General features: G+C 46.9%; 1 protein-coding gene and 1 long non-coding RNA gene across 5 annotated transcripts in view; one reads left to right on the top strand and one right to left on the bottom strand.

Moving 5' to 3' along the window:
* Positions 1–25,619, top strand: part of FAM222A (family with sequence similarity 222 member A) — a 119,056-nt gene that overhangs the window by 50,182 nt on the left and 43,255 nt on the right. For 3 of the 4 annotated variants that reach the window (XM_084820278.1, XM_084820281.1, XM_084820279.1), the window contains one exon: positions 3,362–3,489. In XM_084820278.1, coding sequence (XP_084676404.1) covers positions 3,408–3,489 — 82 coding nt within the window. In that variant the 5' untranslated portion in view covers positions 3,362–3,407. Of the gene's footprint in view, positions 1–3,361; positions 3,490–25,619 lie in introns of those variants that run through there. The other variant, XM_084820282.1, reaches the window with a different exon arrangement.
* On the bottom strand, positions 16,400–24,764 carry LOC146335900 (uncharacterized). The gene is made up of 3 exons (XR_014785793.1): positions 24,523–24,764; positions 17,561–17,904; positions 16,400–16,707 (listed from the first exon to the last, which is right to left on the bottom strand). It is a non-coding gene; the product is annotated as an uncharacterized LOC146335900 (long non-coding RNA).

Genomic DNA, 25,619 nt, shown 5'->3' with positions numbered 1-25,619 from the left:
TTGTGGTGTCCTGATCCTTTGTTTTCCTTACTAGAGTTTTGAGATTGTAAGGGTTTGCTTTGGTTTCACCTGCTGAATTGCTCCTGGGGACATTTGGCATGTTGCATTCGGTAATGCCACCAGCTGCTGTTGGCATATTCAGCGTGTGTTTTTGTGAGGATGGTGATGGTGGTAGCGATGGAGATAGGAGGGGAAATAGCTGCGGGTCTTGCACCTGTTCTGCTGGCAGTGTGTCTAATCCTCCTCGTCCACCCCTCTGTTTTTCTCTAGAGCTTGCTTCTAATTATCAGCCCAAAAAGGTTAGCGTGAGTTGTTCTGAAAGCCACCAGGGGTGGCGGGTGGGCCAAGGGGAAAATGTATTTTGTTTGCCCTTTTCTGACAGTTTTCTTTGCAGCGATATTGACGTTGAGGGAAAGGGTTTTGTGCAGAGGTGGCTCTTGCCCCAGGCATGCAAGTGGGCAAGGAAGTGTCATGTGTCAAAATCCTGGCTTTTAAGTGTTGGAATAGATGTGTGTAAATCTCTTGCGGGGTTTAATTTGAGCCCCAGACAAAAGAGCTGATCTGCACATTCGCATATGTTCTGCATGCTCCTGCTGGAATTTAACCACTGCAGCTGGGTGTGTGTTTCATGCCCTCCTTTCAGGAAGGTGAGGCAGCTCACCTAGGTGAGCAGACATGTTTTGGGTCGACTACTGAGTTTTGTATCTTTAACATGATCTGGGAGGGGCACCATTTGGTTTGTGTATGTTTTTACATAGGCACCAACATCTCTTAAACTGTCTGTCAAATAAATAAACAAACAAAAAAACCCTCCCTGCATTTAGAAAGCTACCATCTTAGGGAGGAAACTCTAGCCGTAACGCCATCCATTATCTGCTAGTATGTTTTTTTAAGTACAAGGGTTTCTGTAAAACACAACGGAGAATTAAATATGCAATTTCCCACCTGCAGTCCCAAGAGGGCAATACCACATGATTATTCCAAAGGAGCAAATCAGCTCCAACATCTAGATCGGAGTGGGCAATGTGTGGCCTTCCAGGTGTGCTGGACTACAACTTTCAGCTGGAGGATTATGGGAGTTGTAGTCCAACACAGGTTGGGGAAGGCTGACATATATGGTACTTGGGCTCAGACTTGGAATGTGTCAGGTTAGATAAAACGGATGGACTTAAAAAACACACACACACAAAAACGCCACCAAAGCTCAGGTTTTTAAATTTGAAACTACTGTTTAATTTTTAAACCATTGGTTTAAAATTAAGACCAAATTTAAATCCTTATTTTAAGTGTCCTTAAAAATAACTGGCTTTTAAAATGATATCTGAATGCAGTACAATAAAAACATGTTAAAGCCTACATTCATAATCTCTTAAAATCAAATCTCTGACTCCTTAGCTAAGACATTGAGTTAGTCTGTTTTTCTATGTAAAAGAATGAGCCTGGGGCAAAAATGTGACTTTTGAGGTCAACTATAGGTCACATTTTATTGTTTTACTGGTTATTAATATTTAGACTTTGACAACCAAAATGGCCTGGACATTTTCTTCTCAGGTCATGAGGACACACTGCTCTGCACGGTTAAGTAATGCAAAAGTCATGTGGGCTGTTATGCCCAGAGGCCGTGCTTCTGAGTAGTATAAAGGCTCCCATGTAGCAACAAACTCAATTTTTTTAGTTATTATAGCTACCAATTAGTATGTAAGCATGTTCAGAAAATATACAAGGAAAGCTGATTTAAATATATCCACTCTGGAATGTGCGGAGAAGTAGGGGGAGATCTGTGTCTGAGCATGTGAAGAGTGCTCTTCCCTTACGATTGGTCAGGCACCATGTTTCTTAGATCGGGAGGCAAGGTTCCTGCTCGGCGAGCCAAGCCTTCAGAGCCCACACTGGGTTTTGGAACCCAGGCAATGGTCTGTTGGCAGTATCCTTTTTTTTTTGTTCTCATATTTGCTCGCTCCATTCCTTGGGAAGTCGAGCTTTTCCCCACAGCAGTGGAGATCTGTGAGATGTGATATATCCGTCCTGACAAGCAGCTGTCAGTGAATTTTGGCATGGGAGCATGATGGAAGAGAAACCTCCGCTCAGAAGAACGCCGGCCTGCTCCTTGGATGTTTCTAGTCCACCTCTTTTCCTCAGTCTGTTTGTGACTGTGAGACTGTTCCAGAAGTCACTCAAGGCAGGGGGAGACCGCATCGGGGGAATTAAGCATAATTTATGCCATACGCTGCACTTCCCAAAGGATAACTGAGCTCCGAAGGAGCAAATTGGGGACTTTGGCCTCTTTTCCCCTCGCCTTGACTTTTGTCAACTAGATTTCAAAGACAGTCTGAGATATGACAGCCAGTTGCTCATGAGCTCTAGCAATGGGCTTTTACACTCCATTTTGGCCAGAGGAAGAATGGAATGAATGTTGCATGCTGGGATAGCCATGGCTACCTTGCAGTAGAGACTCCAGAGTTGGTGTATGCATAGGGGTGCTGTGTTTGCAGAGCTACCCTTTCCCTGTGCTTCTTTCTGTTTTCTAAAACCTGGACAATTTTAAAGTGTTTATGTTTTGATTGGGTTTGGCTTATCTGACTTCGTTGGGAGAATCTTCCTATTGAATGAGTAAAAGGAATCTGCTGCAAAAAAGTCAGAGGTTATGTCACTTTATCTTGCGTTTGTGCTTCTGGCTTTGCTGTGCTTGTTCCCAGCTACCCAAAAGGAAAGAAAACAACAGAGGACCATATACAAAACAATCCCATGGTATCAGTTTTGTCTTGTCCTTGGACAGGCTTGTGAGTACTCCATGGCATAATATTTAAAATTCAGCGCTACGGCCATCCAAATTCTGCACCAAGGAAGAAAGGCTTGGCTTGTGCAACCCACATCAGTTCTGTAGATTAAGGAGCTTTGCACAATATCTCTTATGATATATAATTTATTCTGATTTTATCTTTACTACTTTGCATAATTTATTCTTATTTTGCTACCCATGGGGAGGGCTACCGAAGCGCTGTAGAAATATTATTCAGCAACCTTGGTGGCTTTGAGATCTCAGCTGGTGTTGCCTTTGTCCTTCCAAACACATCTTTGTCACCGTAAGGATGAGAAAGTTGTTTTTTTGTTCATAATTGAATGCTTTTATTCTCAAGCAGCAGAATCCTGTTTTTCTGTTTTGTTTGGTGTACTCCTGGAGAACGATGGCATACCTGCAACCCTGTTCTGTTCTTGGCTCAGTTTACACAGCTCCTCTGAAACCAGAAAAGCATACAACGTAGTTCTTCCCAGCCTCTCTGATGCTGGGTGATGTCTCTGTGTTACCAACTCTCTCCTGTCTTGCCGATTGACACTATTCCTCTTTTTGGGTTCCCTGCAGTGCTTTCTGGAGTGACGCCGCCTGAGCCCTCTTGACACCACCAGTCATGTTGGCCTGCCTACAGAGAACACAGAACCCGCCGAGCCAGCATCTGGCATGCCCAAACAAGTCCCTGGAACCACGCAAGTGTAAGTACCCCTGCTAGCCCATGACTGTGCTTGACACCCACCGTTTCATTGCATCCACAAGAACAAAAGCTGCTAGTAGTCTTAATGATTCCTGTTGGGGTGATTCTTCAAGGTGTGCTTTTAAAGAACTGTTTTCTGTTTGCACATGCTACATGCAACAGGGCGATAATATCCCGTAAGACATGGTGTGATGTCCTAGACTTGCCTTGTGTTCTGCTTTCTAGAGAAGAAATAACCTTTCCCCCATTCTGTGGTGGACAGAGGCATGCTGGGGAAAATGGAGCAGGTTCCTACTCTCTTGATGTACACTTGAACCCTTCAGTTCAGGGATTGGTGGCTTCCAAGTGTCCTGAGATCTGGTTTCCAGTAGTTGGGAGAGGTTTAGTTTACTGTTAGTTTAATTTTATTTGTCTCACTTTTCTATTACAATAATAATCAAAGCAGCTTATAGTAATCATGAACAAACAGAATTTTAGGGAGCAAAACAATGCATCCTTTAAAATAATAAAATAAGCAATAGTTAGAAGATCAGAAAAAGGGAGCAGTAGTAAAACTGCAGTTAGTAGTAAAAAGCAATTTACACATTTTAAATGTTAAAAGTAAGGATGACTGATTAAAAGGTAGCTGGAATTTTAGAACTACTGATTGTCTAAAGGAGGATAGAGAGGGAAGCCTGGCAAATCTTCACCAGGAGGGAGATCTGCATTCTAGGTGCCACCACTGAGAAGGCACTCTCTTGTAGCCACTTGTTTGATCCCATGTACAGACAGTGCTGAGAGTAAGGCCTTCAAGGCTGATCGTAATCACTGGTGGGTTCATGGAGGTGGCAAGTGCTTTCAGCAGAAGGGAAAGTGGGAAACGTGGGGCTGGGGTGACAGCCTGCAACAGTCTGAAGGCTGAGAAAGTTAGCCTGGAGGCCTCCTCCAATATAGTGTCATCCAGATGGAGAGGGTGCAGTAGAATCTGGAGCATTTGGTGGGATGGGACTAGCTCTTGGTATCACCTGCCTCTCTCTTGTACAGGAAGATTCTGGTTTTGTTGTCACTCTGGCTCAGATTGTCCCCAGTTTCCTTTTCTGGCAGGCTGAGCACTGGGAGTAGGGAATCAGTGGCAACTCAGAGTCCTCATTTGAGTCGTATGGGGTGGGGTGGGGATGTGCTCTTCCTTGAGGGGTTTGTATTCCCTTTGGCCCACATGGTGGGTGATGTGTCTGTCCTTGGAGCAGAGGAATGCTGCCATCTGTACCCAAGTTCAGTGTGATGCTGTCTCATTAAGGAAGGGTCCCTGGTGTATGGGGAAGAGCGAGGACTAAAGACAAGAGAGTCCACATCTGGTCACTTCCCTTTCTTAGCAGAGGGAATGATTGGCCCTTCCTGTCTTCCTTCTGATGATCTCTTGCCTTAGTGAACAAGACATTTATTTATATAATAATTAGAAAAGAACAGCAAAAGCAGAGGGAAGTGGGGAACATGGTGGATGGAAAAAGCAGAGCTAAATGAAATATAAAATTGGTCTAGAAGTGCTCAGGTGGGGAAAATGCTTGCCCTGCTGTGTCTTTGATGTTGCATCAGACAATGCCCCGGTCACCTGTTTCCAAGGAATTGCTGCCCCCATTTCTCTTTTCTCTCCCTCCCTCCTTTTCTTGTTTCTAATTCCTCCTCAGGCCCCTATAATTACTTCACTGGGTTTTGCTTCAGCTCTGCAGTTCCTGATGAGGTGGCCTTTCAGATAAGCCGTAAACTAGTTACATTAAAATAGGTTCCAAAAGGTCATTCAGCAAAGCACCTGTTTCTTGCAGTCTTTGTCTCTCAATCCAAAGCTATGATTAAATGTATATTTAATGAGCCCGGCTTAGGCGGGTGGCTTTGACCTCTCCGGCTGGCAAAGACGCATTAAGATTCTCAAGTGATGAATGTGTGTTTTAAAGAGGAGGATGGGAATATATTTTTATTCCCCCTATCCCTCCATGTCATGTGTTTCACCCCCTTCTGCCACCACCTTACCCCCAAGGCTCAGGTTTTGAGAGTTGCAAAGTGTTTGGCTAATGACCTGGGAATTTGGGGGAATCCCCTTTCTCCTCCTCTCCCCCTGTTAAAAATGTCCTACCTGATGTAAACAACTTCATAATTGATGGAAATAGAGAGTGGCTGAGGGCAGTAGCAGAAAAAACCATAGGTGGGTGTTGCTTCTGCATCATTTTGTGAAATCTGTCCTCTCTCCTAAAGAACGGATTTCAAACTCCTGCATATAGGGCAGCTCTTCCCAACCTGCTGCACTCCAGAAATGTTAGACTGCAACTTCCATCATTCCCATGGGGAATATTTCCCATGTAGACATCTCTGCTGAGGATCCCTCTGTCATTTGAATGTGTTGTTCCATCTTGCCTGGTGTTGTCGACGCTGACTGGCAGCAGCTCTCCAGGTTTTCAGAGGAGGGTCTTTCCCAGCCCTACTTGGAGGTGCTGGGGATCAAACCTGGGACCGTCTGCATGCAAAGCAGGGGCTCTACCACTGAGCTATGGCCCCTCTCCAAATTAAGCCATGTAACTGTGCCTTTTGGAGAGGAATTTGGGGCACGTTCTATCTAGATGATGATGATTCCCTATGCATCCCGCAGGGAGGATCTGGGGGTCAGAAATGGCTCTCGGATTTCCCGCAGTTGCCCACCCCTGTTCTAGGTAGACCTGTTGGAATTTCTTGTTTCCCCATGTGGGCAGGGCGTGCATCCCAGAACAGGGGCGGGCAGACTGTAGACTTGCAGAATCTACTGTTTTTACTAGAACCTTGAGATCCATCAACTGGAGCCTGGTGCAAAAGACATACTCTTAGAATTAATGAATTCTGAGGACAGGAATTTGTTTTGAGTACCAGAACTGAACAGAGTTCAGAGTCCTTTCTACTCTTGGTTATTCCCCCCCCCCCCCCAGCCGCTCACATTTCTTCATTTTAGCAGCATTGTTTAAGACAGGGGAGAGGCATTTTGTTGTTGCTATTAAACAACTGGGAGTCAGGCATCCTTATGATCTACTGTAGATCAACCAGAGATCTTCCAGTATAACTTGATCTCTTTTCTGCCCATCCTGCCCTAGAACATCACCCCAGTTCTCCCTTGCAGCTACGTGTTGCAGGACCAAATTGGCACAGTGGTGGGCCAGCTGTCTTCCAGGGGCGGAGGGGTCTCATGTGCCATGACTGACCCGCAAAGATGGCCTTTGCAGGTCTTTCTAGAGTCTAACTAGGGGCTGCAAGGATGTGCCTCCCTCGGGAAGCTTATCCCAGAGCCTCGGGGCAGCTGCTGACAAGGCTCAGATCCATACTCCGTGAAGAGGAACAGATGGTGGTATTTTCCAGGTGAGGCTTCAGTAGCCGTCCTCACTCTCTACCTTTTTGTGTGACTTTAACATTAGCAGAATACATTATGCTGAATAAGAGGATTTGTGCAGATGTACTTAAGTTGCATTACTTACGCTGCTTGCAGAATTTTGATTTCCTTGGGATAGATTTTAGGTTAACTGGGTGCAACTTTTAATTTTACTGCAGAGTTTATTCCTGTCCCTTGTCATGTGTGATGCCTTCAGTTTTGTCAACCTGAGTGGTTGGTCTGCTCACCCTTACACCTGCATCTCCCACTCACTCACTCTTCTCAATCTGAATTTTTGCTGACCTTCAGATCCTGCTCATGAAGGGGTAGTGGAGACTAATTTCCTCCTTCTCCTCCCTTTCCTGCTTTGTGTCCCACTATTTCAAATTAACAGTCATGTTGTCCATCTTCCTTCAGATATAATTTCCCCCTTTTGTTTGTTATACCGGTGGCAAGCTTGTTTGTGTGTATGTGTGCCCTGGTTCGCACATAACATTAACCCATGGTTTATTGAATTCTGGGTTGCCGTAATGTGCACTAAAAGACCATGGTTTGTTAATCCTGAAAGAGAAGTCATGGTTTGTTGTTGGGTTGTGAACTCTGGATTGTTTAAACCATGCATTGTCATTACGTGTGCACCCAGAACCATGGGTTGTTCATGGGTTGTTTTGCCAGGCTACAGAGGTGGAGGGCAAGAGCAGTCGAAACACCCAGATGTTCTACATGCCAGTACTACAGTGCTGCAAAGGCATTTGGGTTAAATAAACCATGGGTTAGCATTACGCGTGAACCAGGCCTGCATGTGTGAAGCTGAGATAAGTCTCAGGAAGTTGACACCATGTTGTTGGGCAGGGAGGTGTCTCTTGTGGCGTTAAGTGCTCATGTGGCGTTAAGCGGATGTGTGTGTCAGAGAGGCAGGGAACTGGGCCTGCTGTCTTTTTTTTTCTTTCCTCCTCTGAACGCTTGCTTGGGTAATCGAAGAAGATAGCACTTCTTAAAACTAGGGACGATTTAGAGGCGCCTCTGATTACTTAATTTGCTCCCGAGTATATCGGTAATTATCTTTATAGGCCTTATTTCTTGTCCTCTGGCATCATTTCTGTCAATATTAAATGACCCCGCCTCACAGCATGGAAGCGGCCTGGCCCACCATGGCTGCAGAATCCTATTATCCTGCCCATTGCTGCTGATTAATTTTTGTATTAATTTCACGTCAAAGGTGAGCCTGCTAATATTTTCCCCCTGCTGGTGCTGGGAGCCATAGGAGGTGCCGACATTTCTGAGGTTCCCCTTTTACTCCTTCTGCTATTGCCAACACCCCTCTGGGTTCTCTAGACTCCCTTCTCTCTTGCTAATTTCCCTTCTTTTCTCCCTCCCGCCTTTTTTTGTAATCTTCTCCTTTCTGTCTCTGACTGCCTTTGTTTTGCACAATTACAGGCAAGGCTGGGGGCATTCACCCCTCTCCTCCCCTAAAAGTGCATGCCAAATTCTGTTCTAAGGAAACCCAAGAGCAGAGCTGCTGTGAGTCAGTGCAAACTTGTCCAGGAGCTGTAGGAACGGAAGAGGAAACCCGTAGGCACCACGGGTTAGGAGGGGTGTGAGTGTGGACAGCGCAGACCTGGTGGTGGCTGTCTTTGTGGGGGTCCTGAGCCTCTCAAGCCCCTTCCCTCCCTTGTTGGCTTTCCATTAACAATAAAAGTTTCAAGCCATTTACTTACAGAACAGAAGGGAAAACATGCAGGTGGTATTCTTTCCAATTACGCACTAAGCGGTAAACTTAATTCTGCCAAGGTTTGGCTGGAAAGAAAACCTGATGAGAGGGGGTGGAGGAGGAACACTGGGGGAAAGTCCCTGGGAGTAGGGGAAGGAAGGGATAGGTTGCCTGGAAGCAAGGAGAGTGAACCAGCTGCTGGTGGCTAGGCAAAGAGGAATGTGAAGGGAGGATGTTGCTCGAGGAAAGGGGCAGGTGGACGAGGCGTGGAGGCATGGAAGGGCCCCTTGAGATCTCTCGATGAGGCCCTAGTGCTCCAGATTCCGTTGCATGAAATGGTTGGTGATGTTCTACTGTGCTGTTCAAGGTTTTTTGTGTGTGTATTTGTTACTGTTTGATACTGTGGGTGTTGCCTTTAACTGGGTGTTTCGAGAACTCCTGTGAGAACTCCTGTGAGTAGTGGTACCGAGACTTCCTAAAAATGAAAAACGTGGTCTGAGAAGTGCACGAATCTCGACTGTGCTTGGGATCAGAAGGGGGAGAGGAGTGGTAGGGAAGGCTAATAAAGAGAGGCCAGGCAGCTAAAAGAAGCAGGACAAAGGCTTCTCAGACACTTCATGCAGTACAAAGTGTCCGTGTTACTCTCTGGGACTGGTGGTACGTGATAAAAATAATAGTGAATATTTGCATGATGTTTTCAAGTGTTCAAAGCACTTCATATGTACTGTCTAGTTGCAGTCCTTACAATAACCCTGTTATTAAGCCTTCTTCAAGCTGTGCCCTCCAGATGTGTTAGACCACAACTCCCATCATGCACAACCAGCATGGTGGGAGTTGTGGTCCAGCACATCTGGAAGGTGCCAGGTTGAGGGTGGCTGCTGTATGGTAGGTTGTCGTTGTTGTTGTTAGATGTGGGGTGGGGGCTTGGAGTTGAGAGGGAGCAGTTTGCCAGTGGCCACCTAGTGAGTTCAGGGGCTGGGGACTTCCTGTAGCCCAGTCTTGGCTACTGCACTACACCAGTCCTTAAAGAACTACATTAGCTGCCAGTCCATTTTTGGACCCAATTTAAAGTATTGGTGACGACTTACAAAGTCCTGAGTGGCGTGGGACCTGGGAGCTTGCCTTCGACCACCTGAGCCTGCCTAGACATGGCGGTCAGTCTCAGAGGCTGGTCTCCACATCTGTCCCCTGTCTCCCCCTGCCCCCCAGCAACCTCCAGTTAGGCACATGGTGCCTGGGGAGAGGACCTTTTTGGTGTTGCCCCCTGGTCTGTGGAATGCCCTCCCCAGGGAAGTGTGTCTGGTGCCAACTCTGATTTCATTTCTGAATACCTTTTTATTTGCCTGGGCTTTTTTTCCCATCTAGTATTAGATGGTTGTAGGTTTTGTTTTTATCCTTTCTGCTGAATTGTGTGTTGTGTGTTTAACTGTGACTCTATTTTATTTATTTGACTTTTATTGCTTTTATGTGTTGTAATGTCCTGTTTCTTGTTTTTATTTCCTTGCTGTAAGCCACCCTGAGATTTTTTACTGAAGAACAGCATAAAAGCATTCTAAAGAAACAGAAGGAAGTAGTCTCAAAAGCAGGAAACAATGGGCAGTGGGGAAAAAGAGTTGGGGAAAAGGAGGAATTGGGAGCAAAACTAACCCCAAGGCCTCGAGCAGCCTTCCCTGACCTGGCACCCTCCATATGTATGGGACTAAACTCCCATCAGCCCGAGCCAGCATGGACAAAGCTCAGGAGTGCTGGGATTGTAGTTGCTGGAGGGCACCAGGTTGGGGAAGGCTGGCCGAGAGCCAGGAAGGGGGCACGGGGTCCTTTGTTCTGCCCCAGTAGCGTGGTGAGATGGCAAACCCATGGGAGCCACGAGGGCCAAGCAGCAGTGTGTAGGTGTGGGGCTTGATGGTTCCCATTTTGCTCTGAGCTAACCAGCTGGCCACAGGCTCCTGGTTTATTTATAAAGATACGACCTCCCACCCCTCTCGCTGCCACCCCTGCACTGACCGAACTTGAACCTCTCCCTGAATCCTCTCTGCATGGGGATAAGCCTGGGGTTCAGCCCTGCTTCGTGACCCCCTGCTGAGCTCCATGCAGTCAGAAAAGGGTGGAAAGCAGCCGCCCCTCTCCTTTTCTGCGGGGAAGCTGCTCTCTTCCACTGCTGATTAATTTAGTAATGGATTTCTCCCTTCCCTTTAAAAGGTAGAGGGGTGTGTGTGTGTATACACATTCATACTAGGAAGCATTAATGTGCAGAGCAGTGAAGAAATTAATAGTTCAGAGCTATGGTGTATGGGTCTCTTTCTGGCTCAGGTTTTTGGGGCTAGTTGTTGGCCCCGGAGGGGCAGCTTGTATCAGGAGAAAGAGAAACAGGTTTGCACCCAGGGAAAGCTTCCGTTTCGACGAACCTAGGGCCAAACCAAACAAGACATTGGGACCTGGGATCAGATCTCTCACCTCTGCATAGTTTTAGTAAAAAGCAGCTGAGGGAGCACCCTTGTTTGAATTGGGGCCATGTTGCTGCAAGGTAGGTCTTGCTGAAGGCGTCCTCCAGTCGCACATGTCCCATGGCTGCTTAGCCACCCATGGTTGTTCAACCCACACTGGACTTGCAGAGTCCGCTTCAGTGCAAGGAGGTCTGCTCAGGGTAGAGCATCTCTGTCCATCCCTGGATATTCCCTGGAGCTATCAGCAAAGCACTTTGGGCCACAAAAAGAAGCAACCTTCTGACAGGAGCCAAGCCCTCTCATTAATTGCCTCTGGCTGTTCTCTTTGGATTTTCATTTCGCCCCGCCCCCCCTCCCAGTGCATTTATAGGAGCATGGAGCTTTACTTTAAATTATAAATCAAATGCTGTGCTCAACAGTGCTCGCTCCTCTGCTCTCTGTCTGCAGCTGTGTAGCTAGGGCTTCTGTTTTAATTAAATGTCACTTTCCACATACCCCTGCCTTTGGACTTTCTCCTTTTTTTCATTGGCTGCTGCAACTTCAGCTGCTGCTTCTGCGCATGCGAGAAGTCTGTGGCAGTGTAACTGCCTAAGAACGATACTCTGCTCCAGAGTTGGCGAGTGCCCTTCATGAGTGATTTTGAAATGCCTCTTCGAGGGGCCTCATGTCACCACGCATTTGGTTGGCTGCCTCCAAGAAGCTGATAAGTGGACTCTGAGTCTGGGAGGTGTCCTGTTCCAGGCACTGGTGTCTCTTCTTGTGGTCTGGAGCACTTGAGCTTGCAGTCTCTCCATCCGCTACTGTTCAGGAAGCAAAAGGAGCCCTGAGAATCATTCTTCTGGGTGGGTGCTGGTAACTCACTTCCAAGTTTTCCTGGCTTCCTGAACAGCATTTGATTCATACCCCACCTTTCTACCAAGAAAAATGGCACTCAAGGCGGCTTTTAACTTGATTAAAACAACAATAATAACTTGCGCGATCAGAGCAAAAGGGCCATCTAGCCCAAGTGTGGGCTGTCTTCAGTCTTCTTGCACACTCTACTACTCATTAGAATTTCCGTGGTCTGCCTTACGTCTTAAATTTTTAAAGGGAGAGTGATGCGTCCTCAGGATCTCTAAACAGTTACGGCATAATTCATCTGTATTCATTGTTCCTAGGTCCGCACTCTTGCTTAAGAACAACAGAACCACCTGGCTGAATCAGACCATGGTTCACCTCATTCAACCTTTTTTTGCTAGGTGGTCAACCAGAAACTGGCCAATGGGCTACCAGTGAGCTATTACCTACCTTCTGCCCACCCTGGTGTAGTCCATCATTTGGTTTCAACCACAGCCTGCTAGAGATGCCTCTGGGAAGCTTCAGGAGCCCTCCTCTGTTTCTTGCCCACGTCGCCTAGAACACGGAGGCCTTCTTTAGCTACTACAGTAAATAGATCCGCCTTCTGTGAATTTCCCACCCCTTTCTTAAACTGAGTGGCCACCACCACATCTTGTGGACTTGCGACAGAGTCAGTGATGTGGGAACGCTTCACTTCTGAATTTCTTCCTGCTGTGCAGCTGTTAAAAGGCACAGGAGTCTAATTAAGAGTGTGTGTGTGTGTGTGTGTGTGTGTGGTGGGGGAAACCAGTGGCAACTATGCGCATGTGTAGATGGTGTATAATCTTTCTCCTCTGTCAACAGGTTGCCCCCACTTTCTTTTTAAGCTTACAAATAATTCATCACCCAGGAGGGTTTGAGAGAGTCGGCTTGGGGCTGTGCTTGTTTATCATTTATTTCCTTTTTTGAATTTATTTATACAATCAGTGCCAGGGAGGGCTTTTTATTCCACACTCCCTGCTTTGTGCTTCAGGCACTCACAGTGGCTCAATAAAATTGCAATTATCAAAATAGGCTAGTCTGGTCAGCCCCCTGTGGCCAATAATCATAGACAGTAATTCGCCAGCTCAGACTGAGTTAGATGTTTTGGCCCCTGGTAAATGCTTAAGTCAAGACCTCCTTGCTGAGGAAGATAGGTTTCTTGGTCTTCATAGGTAATGGGGCAGGTTCCCAAAAGTTATTTATTTACTTACAACATTTATATACTGTTCCACATCTAGACAGATTCTGGAGTGGTGAACAATTAAAAAAAGATAAGAATAGAAAAGAATAAAACTCCATATTAAACATTAATACTTTTAGAAAGCAATACCAATAAAAACTGTGGCTGGTAAGTCAAGGAAGGTTTCCTGAAATAAATATGTTTTCAGGAGGCACTGAAACAGCACAGTAGCCGGGTTCAGATATTCAGTGGTGGAAACAAGGCACTGTTGATTGTTTCCCCAGCCCCTGCTCGTGCGGGTCACATGACCGGGGTTACCCTAATTACCCGTGCCGCATCATGGGTTGCCGTATCATCCACTATGGCGCAGGCATAGTGACTTCACCCACCCTACAACCCATGACTTGCAGTAGGGGTTGTAGGGTGGGTGAAAAGACACTATGCCTGTGCCACGTGTAACTAGGGTCATCCCGGTTGCATGACAGGCATGTGCGGGGGCAGGGGAAACAACTGACGCTGCATCGTTGCCCCTGCTGATCGTCCAAACCCAGCCAGTGTTGGTGCCTGCCTGACCTCCAGAGGCAGGGAGTTCCATGGAAAGGGGCCACCACACTGAAGACTCTTCTCCGAGTGGACTCCACTCAGGCCATAGGTCCATGTGGAACCACCAGGAGCATGCCCTCTGATGACCTCAGTGACTGGGCAGGTTGATAAAGGAGAAGGTGAACTCAGGCATCCTGGTTCAATCAAGGTTATTTCTGACGCCATACTCCCCTGCTCCAGTTCTAAGAATCTGTTTAGGAGAGCAAAGCAACATATCAGTTTGATGTCAGGAGGCTCATCCTGGAACTGAAATGGATTTTCATACCCATCTTAAAGTTTGACAAAACTTCAAAAAGGTTGAGTTCAGGGTTTTGAATTAAGTGCAATCAGAAATTTTGGTAAATTTGAAATCCAGCTTTGAGAGCTATTTCTTAAAAAGAGACTTTCATCTTTCCTTGACACAGATTTAAGGCAGTCATGTTAATTGGCTACATTTATTGCTTTTCCTCTCTAGAATCCCTTAAACTGAGAGTGTTGATGCGGGAAAGAATTTGAGAAGATCTTTCTTCGAGAATATTTTGGTTTTGGGGTGTGTATGTGTGCACACACAAACTTCTGAAACTTTTGTATTGTTACTCTTTATGCCTGGAACTTGCTGACATAATACCTACCCGATAAGCCCACATCCTACCCCTGGTTTCTTCAAAACTTTCTTCAGGGTGCTGGTTTTGACCTATAAAACCTTACACAGCTTGGGACCACAATCCTTGACCAAGTGCCTCTCCCAGCATGAACCTACCCATATACTGCACTCAGCATCTAAGGCCCTCCTCCAGGAGCTTCCTCTGAGGGAGGCTCAGAAGACAGCAACAAGGGAGAGGGCCTTCACAGTGGTGGCCCCCTGATTGTGGAATGATCTCCCCTATGAGGCCCGCCTGGCCCCAACGTTGCTATCTTTTTGGTGCCAGGTTAAGCCCTTCTTCTACTCTCAGGCATTTGGTAGCATATCATAAGGGTTTCAATTCAGGGCCTGGATTTCTCATTGTTGATAGCTGAAATTGTTTAGGCATGTGTGCTGTCTGTCTATCTTTGTTAACTGCCCAAAGAGTTTTGGCTATTGGATGGTATAGAAATATAAGAAATGAAATGAAAACCCATCGCTTCCAGAAAGCCCTTGGCACATCCCCTTTGTCGTCATTGTTTACTAAATGTAAGCATGTGCAACTGAACGGAGTGCATCTTCTTACTCTGTTTTCCCTCACCTCCTTCTTCCTCCTCTGTGTTGAATTTTAGAGTGTAAGCTCCTTGGGGCACTGACCCGTCTTCAAAACAGTAGTTTGAAAATCACAAATGAGCAGTTTCTTCATGCTCTGCCCCTGCGCAGCACTTTCCAGAGATAACCCACTGTTTACCAGAGATCTGCTTTACAAATCAGTTTCTGTGCCCTACAGCTTTGTTTATTTAAATGCTTGAAGGGGAAACAACCCAAGCACACCAGGGATGGGGGGAAGAGCACCGGAGAAGTATATCTGGATGGGCATTATAATATTGGATGGGCCTGCTGTGGCTTTTATACTGAGATGGTTTGCAGGGCCATATGATGTTGCCCTTCCTTCTGGTGTTGCTGTGTGTTCTGATATAGTTACTTAGCTTTCATTCTGGCTTCATTTTTTGAAGCCACTTCTTCAGGGTTGCTTGAAGCGAAAGTAGGAGAGACAGCATTCGTTAAATCTATGACTGACGTGAATGTGTAAAACAGCATCACAGATCTATCTGCTAATGACAGGAGAAGTCAAGGCGGTGGCTGGCCCTGCTCTTTGGCAGCTGATCGCATCTTGTGGGTTGCTCTGTAAAACATCAGGCACACTTGATAGTGCTGCATGGGCACAGAATGCTGACCGTGGGGTGGGGGTGGGGGTGGGGGGCGGACAACTGAAAAGTAGGTAGGCAGGAGAATGGAATGGAGTGTCTGGAAAAGATGGAGGGAGGAAGAGGCACATAGATGTAAAAATGTAGAGAGAACCCGCTCTATTTCTGGATAAATCATTGCCTGCTTCATGCTGAGAAGCTATTTTTAAATGTCCTCAGGGTTGAAAGTGAGGAGCAGTCCGTAGAAATCAATGGTGAAACACAAGATTCTAACGTAGCCGGGATTGGTACCACCACATCTCACACCCCCAGACCTACAAGGCAGGAGTGAAGAGAAGGGTTCCTGCTCTTTCCAACTTATTTAGTGCAAGACAGTAATGCAAATTCCAACGCAAGTGCAGTTCATTGTCCCCACATTGCATGTTGGAAGCGACTGTGGGTGTGAGAATGCCAGCCCTGTGGTGTAGTTCACATGGAATACTGCACGTCAGGCTCTGAACGGTTTACAACAGTCCTGTGGTATATAGTTAAGTATAATATCCCTATTACATGTTGGAGGTCTAGGCTGAGAGAGAGTGAGAGAGAGGCTTACACTAGCCTCTCAATTAATCTGTTGTCAATATTGCAGGTCAGAGGTGAGGCTTATGTTGGTTTGGATTTGCATTAAAAAAATCCCCATGGTGGTGGTGGGGCCAAGGCACCTTTGGGGGGCCACAGTAAAGGCCTTGGGGGGTGCATAGATTGTACACCCCATTTTTAAAACCATCTGACCTAGTAGCCATCACCACATCTTGCAGACTTAGTTGCAAGGTTGATATATATCCCAATATCGAGAAATATATTTAGAGTATTTAAATAGTATGCATCCATCCTGAGCTTGAGGGTTAGGAACTTCTGTCTCTAATCCAATTTCCACTGTAGTCACAGCCCAGTTACCATCCTGCTCCCCAGGTACATATCCAGGGTCTCGGTTGCATTGTTTTTGTTACCCCAAAACTTTATTGGCCCAATTCCAGTCGCACCTACATTTTGTTTTGTGTTTTTCCCCATGTTCTTTTTTTTCTATATTCTGAATTTTTCTATTTTTGTTGTGGTTTTTTCTCCATCTGCGCATTCTCTCGCCCCCCGATAACAGTAGATAATCTCTTCTTGTGTCTTCTGCTCTTTCTCTGTCTTCCCCCCTTTGATGGTAACTGATACTAGAATTCATTTTTCGCTCCAGGTGGCAAGGGATGAGAGGTGGAGCAAGGGCCCTGGTAGATGTAGGGAATGGGTGGAAGGAGGTGGAAAAGGAAAAGGACGATAGCGTTAACATTGATAAGGTTTTCCAGAACTCTCGTTCCAAGCCCCCATTCATGACACAGTCTCCTTTTGTGCTCCCCTGAAAAGATTTCGGCAGCTTATCTGCCAAAGCCTTTCAACCACTTGTCTGAAATACTCAAGCTGGAGGTTCTGTGCTCCTTTTGAGATCTCTCTTGTTGCTGCTGCTGCTACCAAGTGGAGACCCTTAGGCCCTGCTGTCCAAAGATTAGAAGTTAGCACTGACTGCTGATGCCTGCACATGCTACAGTCCAACAGCTCTGTTGTGCGCATGGTGGGACATGCTTGTGGATGGCTGCATTTTCAGTGCTGTGTGTGTGTATGTGCCCTCAGCATTCTTCCCTGGTGCAGGCGCAGATCATCAGAGGATGTAGTTACCCATCCTGACCAAAGCACAGTCCATCCCATTGTGGTGCAAACATTGCACTCTCTCCACCACTCAGGTGCAAACTAGGCACGTCTTTCTCCCGAGGGAACAAACTAAGCACTTCTTCCTCCAGTGACTCAGCAGAGTGCAAACAGTTATCTGGATCTCGGGACAGCCCATGGAGGGTTAATTTGCAAGTCCTGCTGGCCAGTTTTGCACAACAACTCAACTGCTGGTTGACGCAGCTCCTTGGGAGTAAATTAACCCTTGATGGGCTGTCTTGTCATGCAAACTGGCCCAATATCTCTACAAATAGCCTCTACCCTGTGATGCAAACAAAATAACACAAGTGTGAAGCAAATCAATTTTATGAGCACCTGTGCATTTAACTTTCTTTGAATTCACAAACTGCTTCTTACCATGTGCTTTTCTCCCAAACCTTGGTGCGGTGAGCAGTGGGATTGGCCCCATGGGTGCTTCTGTTAGGTTTTCTTTGTGGGTGCACCAGCTGAGAGAAAGAAGCTGAAGACCTGTGGGTTTGTTGCAGGGTTGGCTTGGCCACATTTTATTCTTTTATTTGTGTGATTTTGGCCTGGTTGTAACAGCTGGGGATCTTGACAGTTGCCCTGTTGTTGGAGTACAGTGGATGTTCCATGCTGGGCTGCTCAAAAGTTGCTTTTAGTCAGCCTCATGATGAGCCGTGGGCTACAGATCTGTTCCACGCTGGAATTTTGACTCACCACCACCACTCCCATGCTGCATCCTAGAGGATAAAACACAGGCTTCATGTTTGTGTGTCAGAGGGGGAGAAGAGATTAAAACGAAGATCCATCACTATTCTTGCAGAGAGTTTGCTAGATCTGTTTTTTTTAAGTTGAATTTTTTATATATAATAAACATTTTCATTTATATTCTCCTTAAAATAAAAGGGAAAGTGTATCTGCATGGAAAATGTGTGGATTTGCAGGATGGAGTTTCTGGTCAGGGCACCTTGAGAATGGGAAGGGCATTTAATGCTCTGCTTTAGAATCTTGGAAATGAAGAGGCTGCGGGGGGAGATCGGAAGGTCATCTGTTCTGCCTCTTAAACAGAAGAATGATCTTGCACAGGCTCAAGTAGATAACCCAGTAGTATCTGCTTTATAAATAAGTGGCTCTGAAGGGGAGTGTTGCCAAGATTGAGCTATAGGTGAGCCAGAGTGCAGGATCTAACTTGGAATCCCAGTATCCTCTGAGACATGGAAAGACAGAAAACTGCCTCATACCAAGGCCAAGACTATTGGTCCACCTAGTCCAGTATTATCTACTCTGATTGGCATGGTCATCGGCAGACAAGGGACTTCCCCGTCACCTGATCTCTGATCCTTTGAACTGGAGATGCCTGGGATTGAGCTGGGGCCTTCTGCGTGCAAAGTGGGGGCTCTGCAACTGAGCTACAGCCCCTCCCCTCATAAGGCACATTTCAGCTAGGAGATGATGGAGGGAGCTAGAGGACACGATAGAAGCCCCATCTACAGGTCTTATGCCGCTGCGGCATTCTGTGTTAAAAGAACTGCACTGGCTGCCTATTGCACTGAGCCATGCTCGAGGTTATGGTGTTGACATACAGAGCCCTAAAGAACTCAGCACCAGGATATCTAGCGGACCACCTTCACCTATATATACCCAGCCAACTGTAAAGATCTTCAGAGGAGGCCTTGCTGGTCATCCTGCAGCCCACAGGATGTTACCACGTAACTTCTCAAAAGCCTTCGCAGTAGTGGCGCCCACCCTCTGGAACCTCCTTCCCCGCTGTGGTTCAGGAGCCAGAAAATGTGGCATGTTGCGTACCTTCTGAAAATGCGCTTGTTCACATAGGCTTTCTCTGGCTTGTAACTAATCGTGTTGCCGCTCCATTGTGCTGTTTTTTGCATTGCTCTTTTATTTAGTTATTTATTGTTATTGTAGTCAAAAGTATTTTAATAGTGTATTTTAAACAGCCATTTTAAATATTTTTATATGTAAACCGCTTAGAGCTTTTACTCTATTAAGTGGTGTCTAAGTATAATAAATAAATAAAATTAAGATGACCATTCAGAATGCTGTTTGCAGGCTAAGACTCTGCACACAATCCTGAGCACAATTCCTTAGGAGTAAGCCCCACTGAATCTCATGGGACATATTTCCAAGTAAACACGTCTAGGATTGCACTGTAGGTTAGTTTTTGCTCAGGGCGGAAGAGGGTAGGCTGTACCAAAGCATACTAGGTCAAGAATGCAACAGCCACCTTCCTTTCAGGAGCTAAATACCAGCAGTTAGTTCCATCTCTCTCTAGTGCTAATTGGAACTCCTGGGTAAGGCAGAAAATAGAACAGCCTGATATTCTAATATTAGGAAAACTGGCTATTACCTTTTATTTATGATTAACCATATTTCATGCGGTATGTCACTGTGGGTGTTTGTTAAGCAGAAAACCGGCTAAAAAGTCATAAGAAGAGTCATGCTGGATCAGAACCAAGGCGGCCTCTGTAGTCCAGCATTCTGTTCTCACAGTGGCCAGCCAGATGCCCCCATGGGAAGCCCACAAGCAGAACAGGAGGGCAAGAGTGCCATCACCCGTGCTGTCTAGCAATGTCACTGGGGGAGAAAAAGGAAAGAAGCAGTGGTTTGGTGGGCTGGCTATGGTTGGTGGTTTGCTTGTGGATGGGTTAGGGCTGAAGGCATTCTATGGGGAGATGAGAGTCCTTGAGTCTCCATGAACAGCCCCCTAGTCTGCCAGTGGGGAAAAACCACCTGCTTTCTCCCTACACATCAAGCTCATTGCCACATGGTTGTTTTTCCCCCTTCACAGGTGCTTCTCTGAAAGAGGAGATAACAAGAACTGTTTGTTTACCAGAACCTGCCAAGGAACAAAGGACTTTGATGTCCGCCTCTAACAGTAAACACACCATTCTAGCACCGATTGAATTTCGTGCCTAACCAGAAAGAGAAAACTTTCTGAAACGTGTGGCAAACATCCCCCTCCCTGGTTTTCTGGCATGTGCCAGAAAGGAGTTGTTTGTTCCCCTCCAAAGTGTCTCCCTCTCCCCCCGGCATACTTTTAAGAGAATCTGCAGAAATCATTGTGTGCATCCCTTGCTGTTGGAGGTGTGGTAGGCGGCTCTGGGGTCTAGGGCTTTCTCAGTGAGAGTGTCCTGCTGGAGATGCTTGCCTTGCCAGTTCTTTGTCCTTTTGGAAGTGACCGGCTGTCTTGGGCCAGCATAGCTGCTGCCTTTAGATTTTAAGGGTTGCTGAAAAAAAGTTGCCCCGCTGGATATTCGTAAGGTACGTGTTTTTTTTTCTTTTGGATTATTTACACACACATACACACGTATACACACACACACACACACGTATACACACATGCACGCGCCACCTTGGAGAGGTGTTGAGAGGTGGCCTATGGATTTAGAAAATGACATGTTAACCTGGGAGGCCCTCCAAGTGGGAAACAGCACTGTAGTTTTCGGTTCTGTTTCTAGGTGTCATAAAGAACCTCTAGTGGATCTCCAAATGTTCCTGGACCACATCAGACCACCAAATGTGGCCTCTTGGCACAGAATCCACAGAACACAGAGTTCCATTCACATGACCATTTCCAGGAGGAAGGGAAGGCACAAGCAGTGAGCACCCCCACCCGGATTTCACCTGCTAAAATGCAACTTCCACAAAATACTGTGATGGTTTGTGTGTCCCAGTAGCCACTTGTTTGTCCAAGACTGCTTTTTTCCCATGAAAAATTGAGGCAGGATGGGTAATGTTCCCTCCTGAGAGATCGTCTTGGCTTAAAAATGGAACTTGTATCCACTCATACCCTCAAAGAGTTGCTTGAATTGGGCTTTCCTCTAGTTCCCTAATGAGCAATTGTCCTTCAGTCACTTCCCAGTGGGGCAAAGAGCATGTGTGCATGAGTAAGAGATTGGGGCGGGGTGGTGGTGCCTTTTACCTTTCCATGCTGGACATTGAGGCATTATTTTTTGTATTTTTCCTTGTTGCATGATATGGAATCCATATATTTGCAAGCTACTTTAAGCAATCCCTTAAACAAGTTCATTGCCACACCTCGGACAACCAATTGTCCCACCCAAATTATCCTCCAGTACTAGCACAATTGGGTGGGCCCCCATTAGGTGCTGTCTCTTGGCAGCTGAATAGCAGAGCGATTAGGTACTGTAAGCTTCCATCTCTCTTCTTGTCAACCTTTTTCTTCAGTGTTCCCTTCTGCCTAAAATTCAACTGCAGGCAGCTGTAGATAGTCACTTGCATTTGGTTTGTCCAAGGCCACGGGTGATTCATCGGGGGAAACAATTCCCAAGGTCTTTCTAGGAATTGCTTAAGTATGTTGCGTAGCAGTGGGCCCTTGACTTTTCACTCTGCCTGCGCACTCTCTGCATTGGCTGGAGCTCTTGTGAAAAGTCTCTCTGGTGAGTGATAACTTTTTTAAGGCGAAATCCACGTTTATTATCTTCTCTCTACACGTTTCTATTAATTCCAACATTGTTTTGTCAAAATTGCTGTAGCAAAGCTTTCCTTCATACACATGCACAAAGTAGCACCTTAATTTCCAACTGGGTTTACACAAGGAGTGGGAGAAGATGAACTCCCTCATTTAAAACTCCCAGAAAGGGATAGTGAGAAACTCTGGTGGCTTTCTGCCAGGGAGGGTGTATAATTTATCTGCATTTCCCAGCTTTCTTGGGGATTCATGGCTCTATTCCACAACTGCTCCTGTACTAGATCTTTGGAATTGATTCTTTGCCAGGGTTAGAGACAGGACATTGGGGGGCATGGAATCGGTGCTGAATGGTATGATAATGTAGGTGGACTTCAGTCATACTTCTAAGGTTTTACTGATCCTTATGTTTGGAGTCAGACAGGGATCTTACCTCCAGGTCAGGTTGGTCCGTCACCATGGATTTTTTGTTTTAATTCTTCACTTTTCCCTGTAACTTGGATTGCTTTTGTGAGCCACCCAAACACCTTTTCTCTGCTTGTGCTACAGCATCTCTGGCGAGGTGGGAGCTGGCGAGGCTTCTCCTCCTTGCAGGCGTGGATGTCTTCTTGGCGAAGAAGGGAATACAAGATAGACTAGACCAGCCTTCCCCAACCTGGTGCCCTCCAGGTGCATCGATGACCATTTCCAGCACACCCAACCAGCGCATGCTGGCTGGGGGATGTTGGGAGCTGTAGTCCAACTCCTCTAGAGGGCACCAGGTTGGGGATGGCTGGAACAGACAGTGCAGCTTGTCAGGGAAATGCTGTCTTTGCCCTGTGTGCGGATGGGGGGCTGCAGGCCGTTCTGTGTCTGCACATGGCCGACCCCTCAGGCAAAGGGGAGGAAATGGAGCTCATAAAAAAACGGCTCAGGACTTTTACGGGGCTGTTTAACAAGGTGCCTGACCTCATTTGCCTTCCTGTTTTATAAGCCTATATTCTCAGCTATAAAAGGTTTTATTGCCCCTGCCCTCTCTTGCCATCCTGTTCTTCTCCCTTGCCCCTGGCAATTAGCTCAAGGTGGGAGGCAGCTTGGTGGAATTTAAAATGGGTCTGTCCTCAGGGACCATTGGTTGCCTGGGGTTTTATAGGTATATATGGGGGTGGGGGGTGGGGTTTGCAGCCCAGCCTAGTGGATAAAATGTGACCAGAGCTGTAATGTTCAGCAGTGCAAAAATCCAGGTGCCCAGTTGTCCTGCTGGCCACTTTAAAATCAGATCAGGTTGTGAAACATGGGGCAGACTTAGTTGCCTTTTCCTCTTAGTCTCTCCCTTAAATTGAGCCTGCGTTTCCAAGGGCCTGGACAGCCCCAGAAGCTCTTCAGTGCCAGGTAGTACAAATAAGAGTGCTTGTGAATATGTGCAAAAGAAGGCAGGGAGGATGAAATCCTTCTCTCGCTGGCACAGTCAGGTCCCTGGGTTTCTCTCCAAGCTGGCTCTGAAGTTTTGCAAAAAGGTTAGTTATATTAACAGAGAGGGCAAGAATGTCTGCAATCTGCTGTCCTTCCGCCAGCAGGCAAAGATGTTTCTGTTCAAGCAGGTCCTTTGGCTTGGAAATGGTCTGTTGAATTGGGCGCTGTTTTTATTTTGTAATTTTTGGTGGGCTTTTATGTGTTAGTGTTTTTCTTTTATGACAGTTTTTAACTATGTTTTTTAATAAAGAGTTTTATGCTGGTTAGCTGCCTTGAACACCATTTTCTTGGTGGAAAGGTGGGCTATAAATAGAACAAACATGCATCACCTAGCAAGTCTACCATTATCTCTCTACTCCACACATACACAGGAAGCTGCCTTGTGCTGTGTCAGTCCATCTAACTCAGTAGACAGGCAGCAGCTCTCCAGGTTTCAGGCAGGAGTATCTCCCAGCCTGAGATGCTGGGAATTGAACCTGGGACCTTTTGCATGCAGAGCAGGGGCTCTACCACTGAGCTATGGCCCCTCCCCAGTACAGCTGCATTGGAGTGTAGAAGGAACTGATTTGCAACTCGGAAGTCTTTTCAAACAACCTCCCTCTATTCCCATAAGAGAAATAATATTCTTTCAAACAGAACAAGCACCCCAAGCCACAATTCACAATAGAGCCAAGTTTTAAGAGTTACCATCCTAGTTTGGGAAACCATTGGCTGCTCCATACAGAGAAATGCCTGCAGTTTGTTGGTGAGAAAAAACTTCTATGCATCCTCCCCGTTACCCTTGGAACGCTGGCCCTATAAAGTTGGTTGGCATGAACTGTTCCCATACTGCGGATGGGAGGGCCTGAGAGTTCGGGAGGCTTCCCCAAGGCCAGCTGGTGAAGGGAGTGCGTGGCAGAGGGTCTTCCTGGCTTTCCACTGCACAGCGCTAGGTAGATCAGCCTTCCCCAACATCATGCCCTCTACATGTGTTGGATTGCAGCTCTGGGTGGTGATGTGCCAGTTAGCATCCCTGGGGAGCGCAAACCTTTGAGATCGAGGCTCTCTGCTGAGGAGGCAGGAGGGCTCCTCTCCACTTGGCCTGCTCTGGCTTTGCAAGCTGAGGAACCAGCCTTACATAAGAAGAGCTGGATCAGGCGAAAGGGCTCTCTAGTCCAGCATTCTGTTCCCACAGTGGCCAACCAGTTGCCCCCATGGGAAGCCCCCAAGCAGGACAGGAGCACAACAGCACCCTCCTGCTCATGTTCCCCAGCATACAGCCTCTGATACTGGAGGCAATATGTAGCTATCATGACTAGTAGCCATTGGTAATGGCCCAGAGAGTTTCGGCCATTGGGCAGCACAGAGATGTAATAAATAAAAGCCCTATCCTCCTCCATGAATTTGTCTAATCCAGTTTTAAAGCTGTCCAAGTTGGCCGGCATCACTACATCTTGTGGTGGTGAATTCCATAGTTTACCTTTGTGCTGTGTGAAGAAGGACTTCCTTTTATCTGTCCTGAATCTCTCACCATTCAGCTTCATGGGATGCCTCTTGCTGTGGCCCAGACAATGGTGGTGGTGAGAAGGAGGTGCGGGGGATGCCACGTCCTGCCTGTTTGCTGGCTCTCTGCTTGTCAAGCAGCTTAATTCAGAACACTTTGGGCTCTAGGATTATGAGAGAGGTAGAAACATTTATCTCTATGTACTTTCTATCCACATCATGCATAGTTTTGTACCCCTCTATCATGTTCCTCCCACTCACCATTTTTCTAAGCTGAAAGCTCAAGGTGTGGTGACCAGAACTTTTTTTGAGGTGCACCCCCTTTTGCCCCACAAGAGGAAGAAACCCCAAATGAGCGCTCCACTGAAGCCCATCTGTCCTGCCCGCACACCCCCATGCACGCCCCCCCGTCCCGTTGTGCATGTGCCTGGGTGTTAAGCCTCTGCTGAGATGCACCACAGCTGCGCTTGACCAGTGGGGTCATTGGCACGAAGAAAGCACCTTCCTTCCAGGGAATCAAATATTAATCTGCCATCATTCAAGGAGGATGTTGCTTTAATGACAGTACAGAGAGGTTGGGAAGTGCCTCGGGCAGGCTGCAGGGCCCTTCAGTTTTGTTTCCCCGCCATCCTCTGTGCAGCATTTCCTGGTGTTCTGACAGCTGCCAGCCCCTCGCCGCTGCCGCCCTCCCATCTCTTGCCCTGGGAATGGTGCTCCTTTTTTGTGCTGGCTGGGAAGGGCAGGAGTTGTGTGAGGGTGTTGGCATGTGCAGTGAAGCTGGAGCCTTCCACAGCGCTTGTGCATGCTGCTCTCCCAGGGTTCCCAGGGGGTTTTGCAAAGCCTGTTTTAAAGGGCCGTACAAAGTCCCCTTGGGCTTGGGCTTCCTGCTTCACTGAGGCGCAGTGGGGACTGGTGGAGAGTGTGTTGGGCTTGTCTTTGGAGGTCAGTGCTCAAACCCTCTCTCTGCCATGAGCTTAGCTGTCTCTGGGCAGCTCTCTCACACACACGGCCAGCATCAAGGATAGGCATGGTGGGGCCCCTGCCAAGGGCCCACAGCCCAGCAGGGGCCCACTG

This window comes from Heloderma suspectum, chromosome 13, assembly GCF_057233095.1.
Source record: "Heloderma suspectum isolate Gila_16-S chromosome 13, 16-S_ref, whole genome shotgun sequence".
Lineage (NCBI taxonomy): Eukaryota > Metazoa > Chordata > Lepidosauria > Squamata > Helodermatidae > Heloderma > Heloderma suspectum.
Note: the sequence above shows the minus strand (reverse complement) of the source record. Positions and strands in the feature narration are given on the sequence as shown.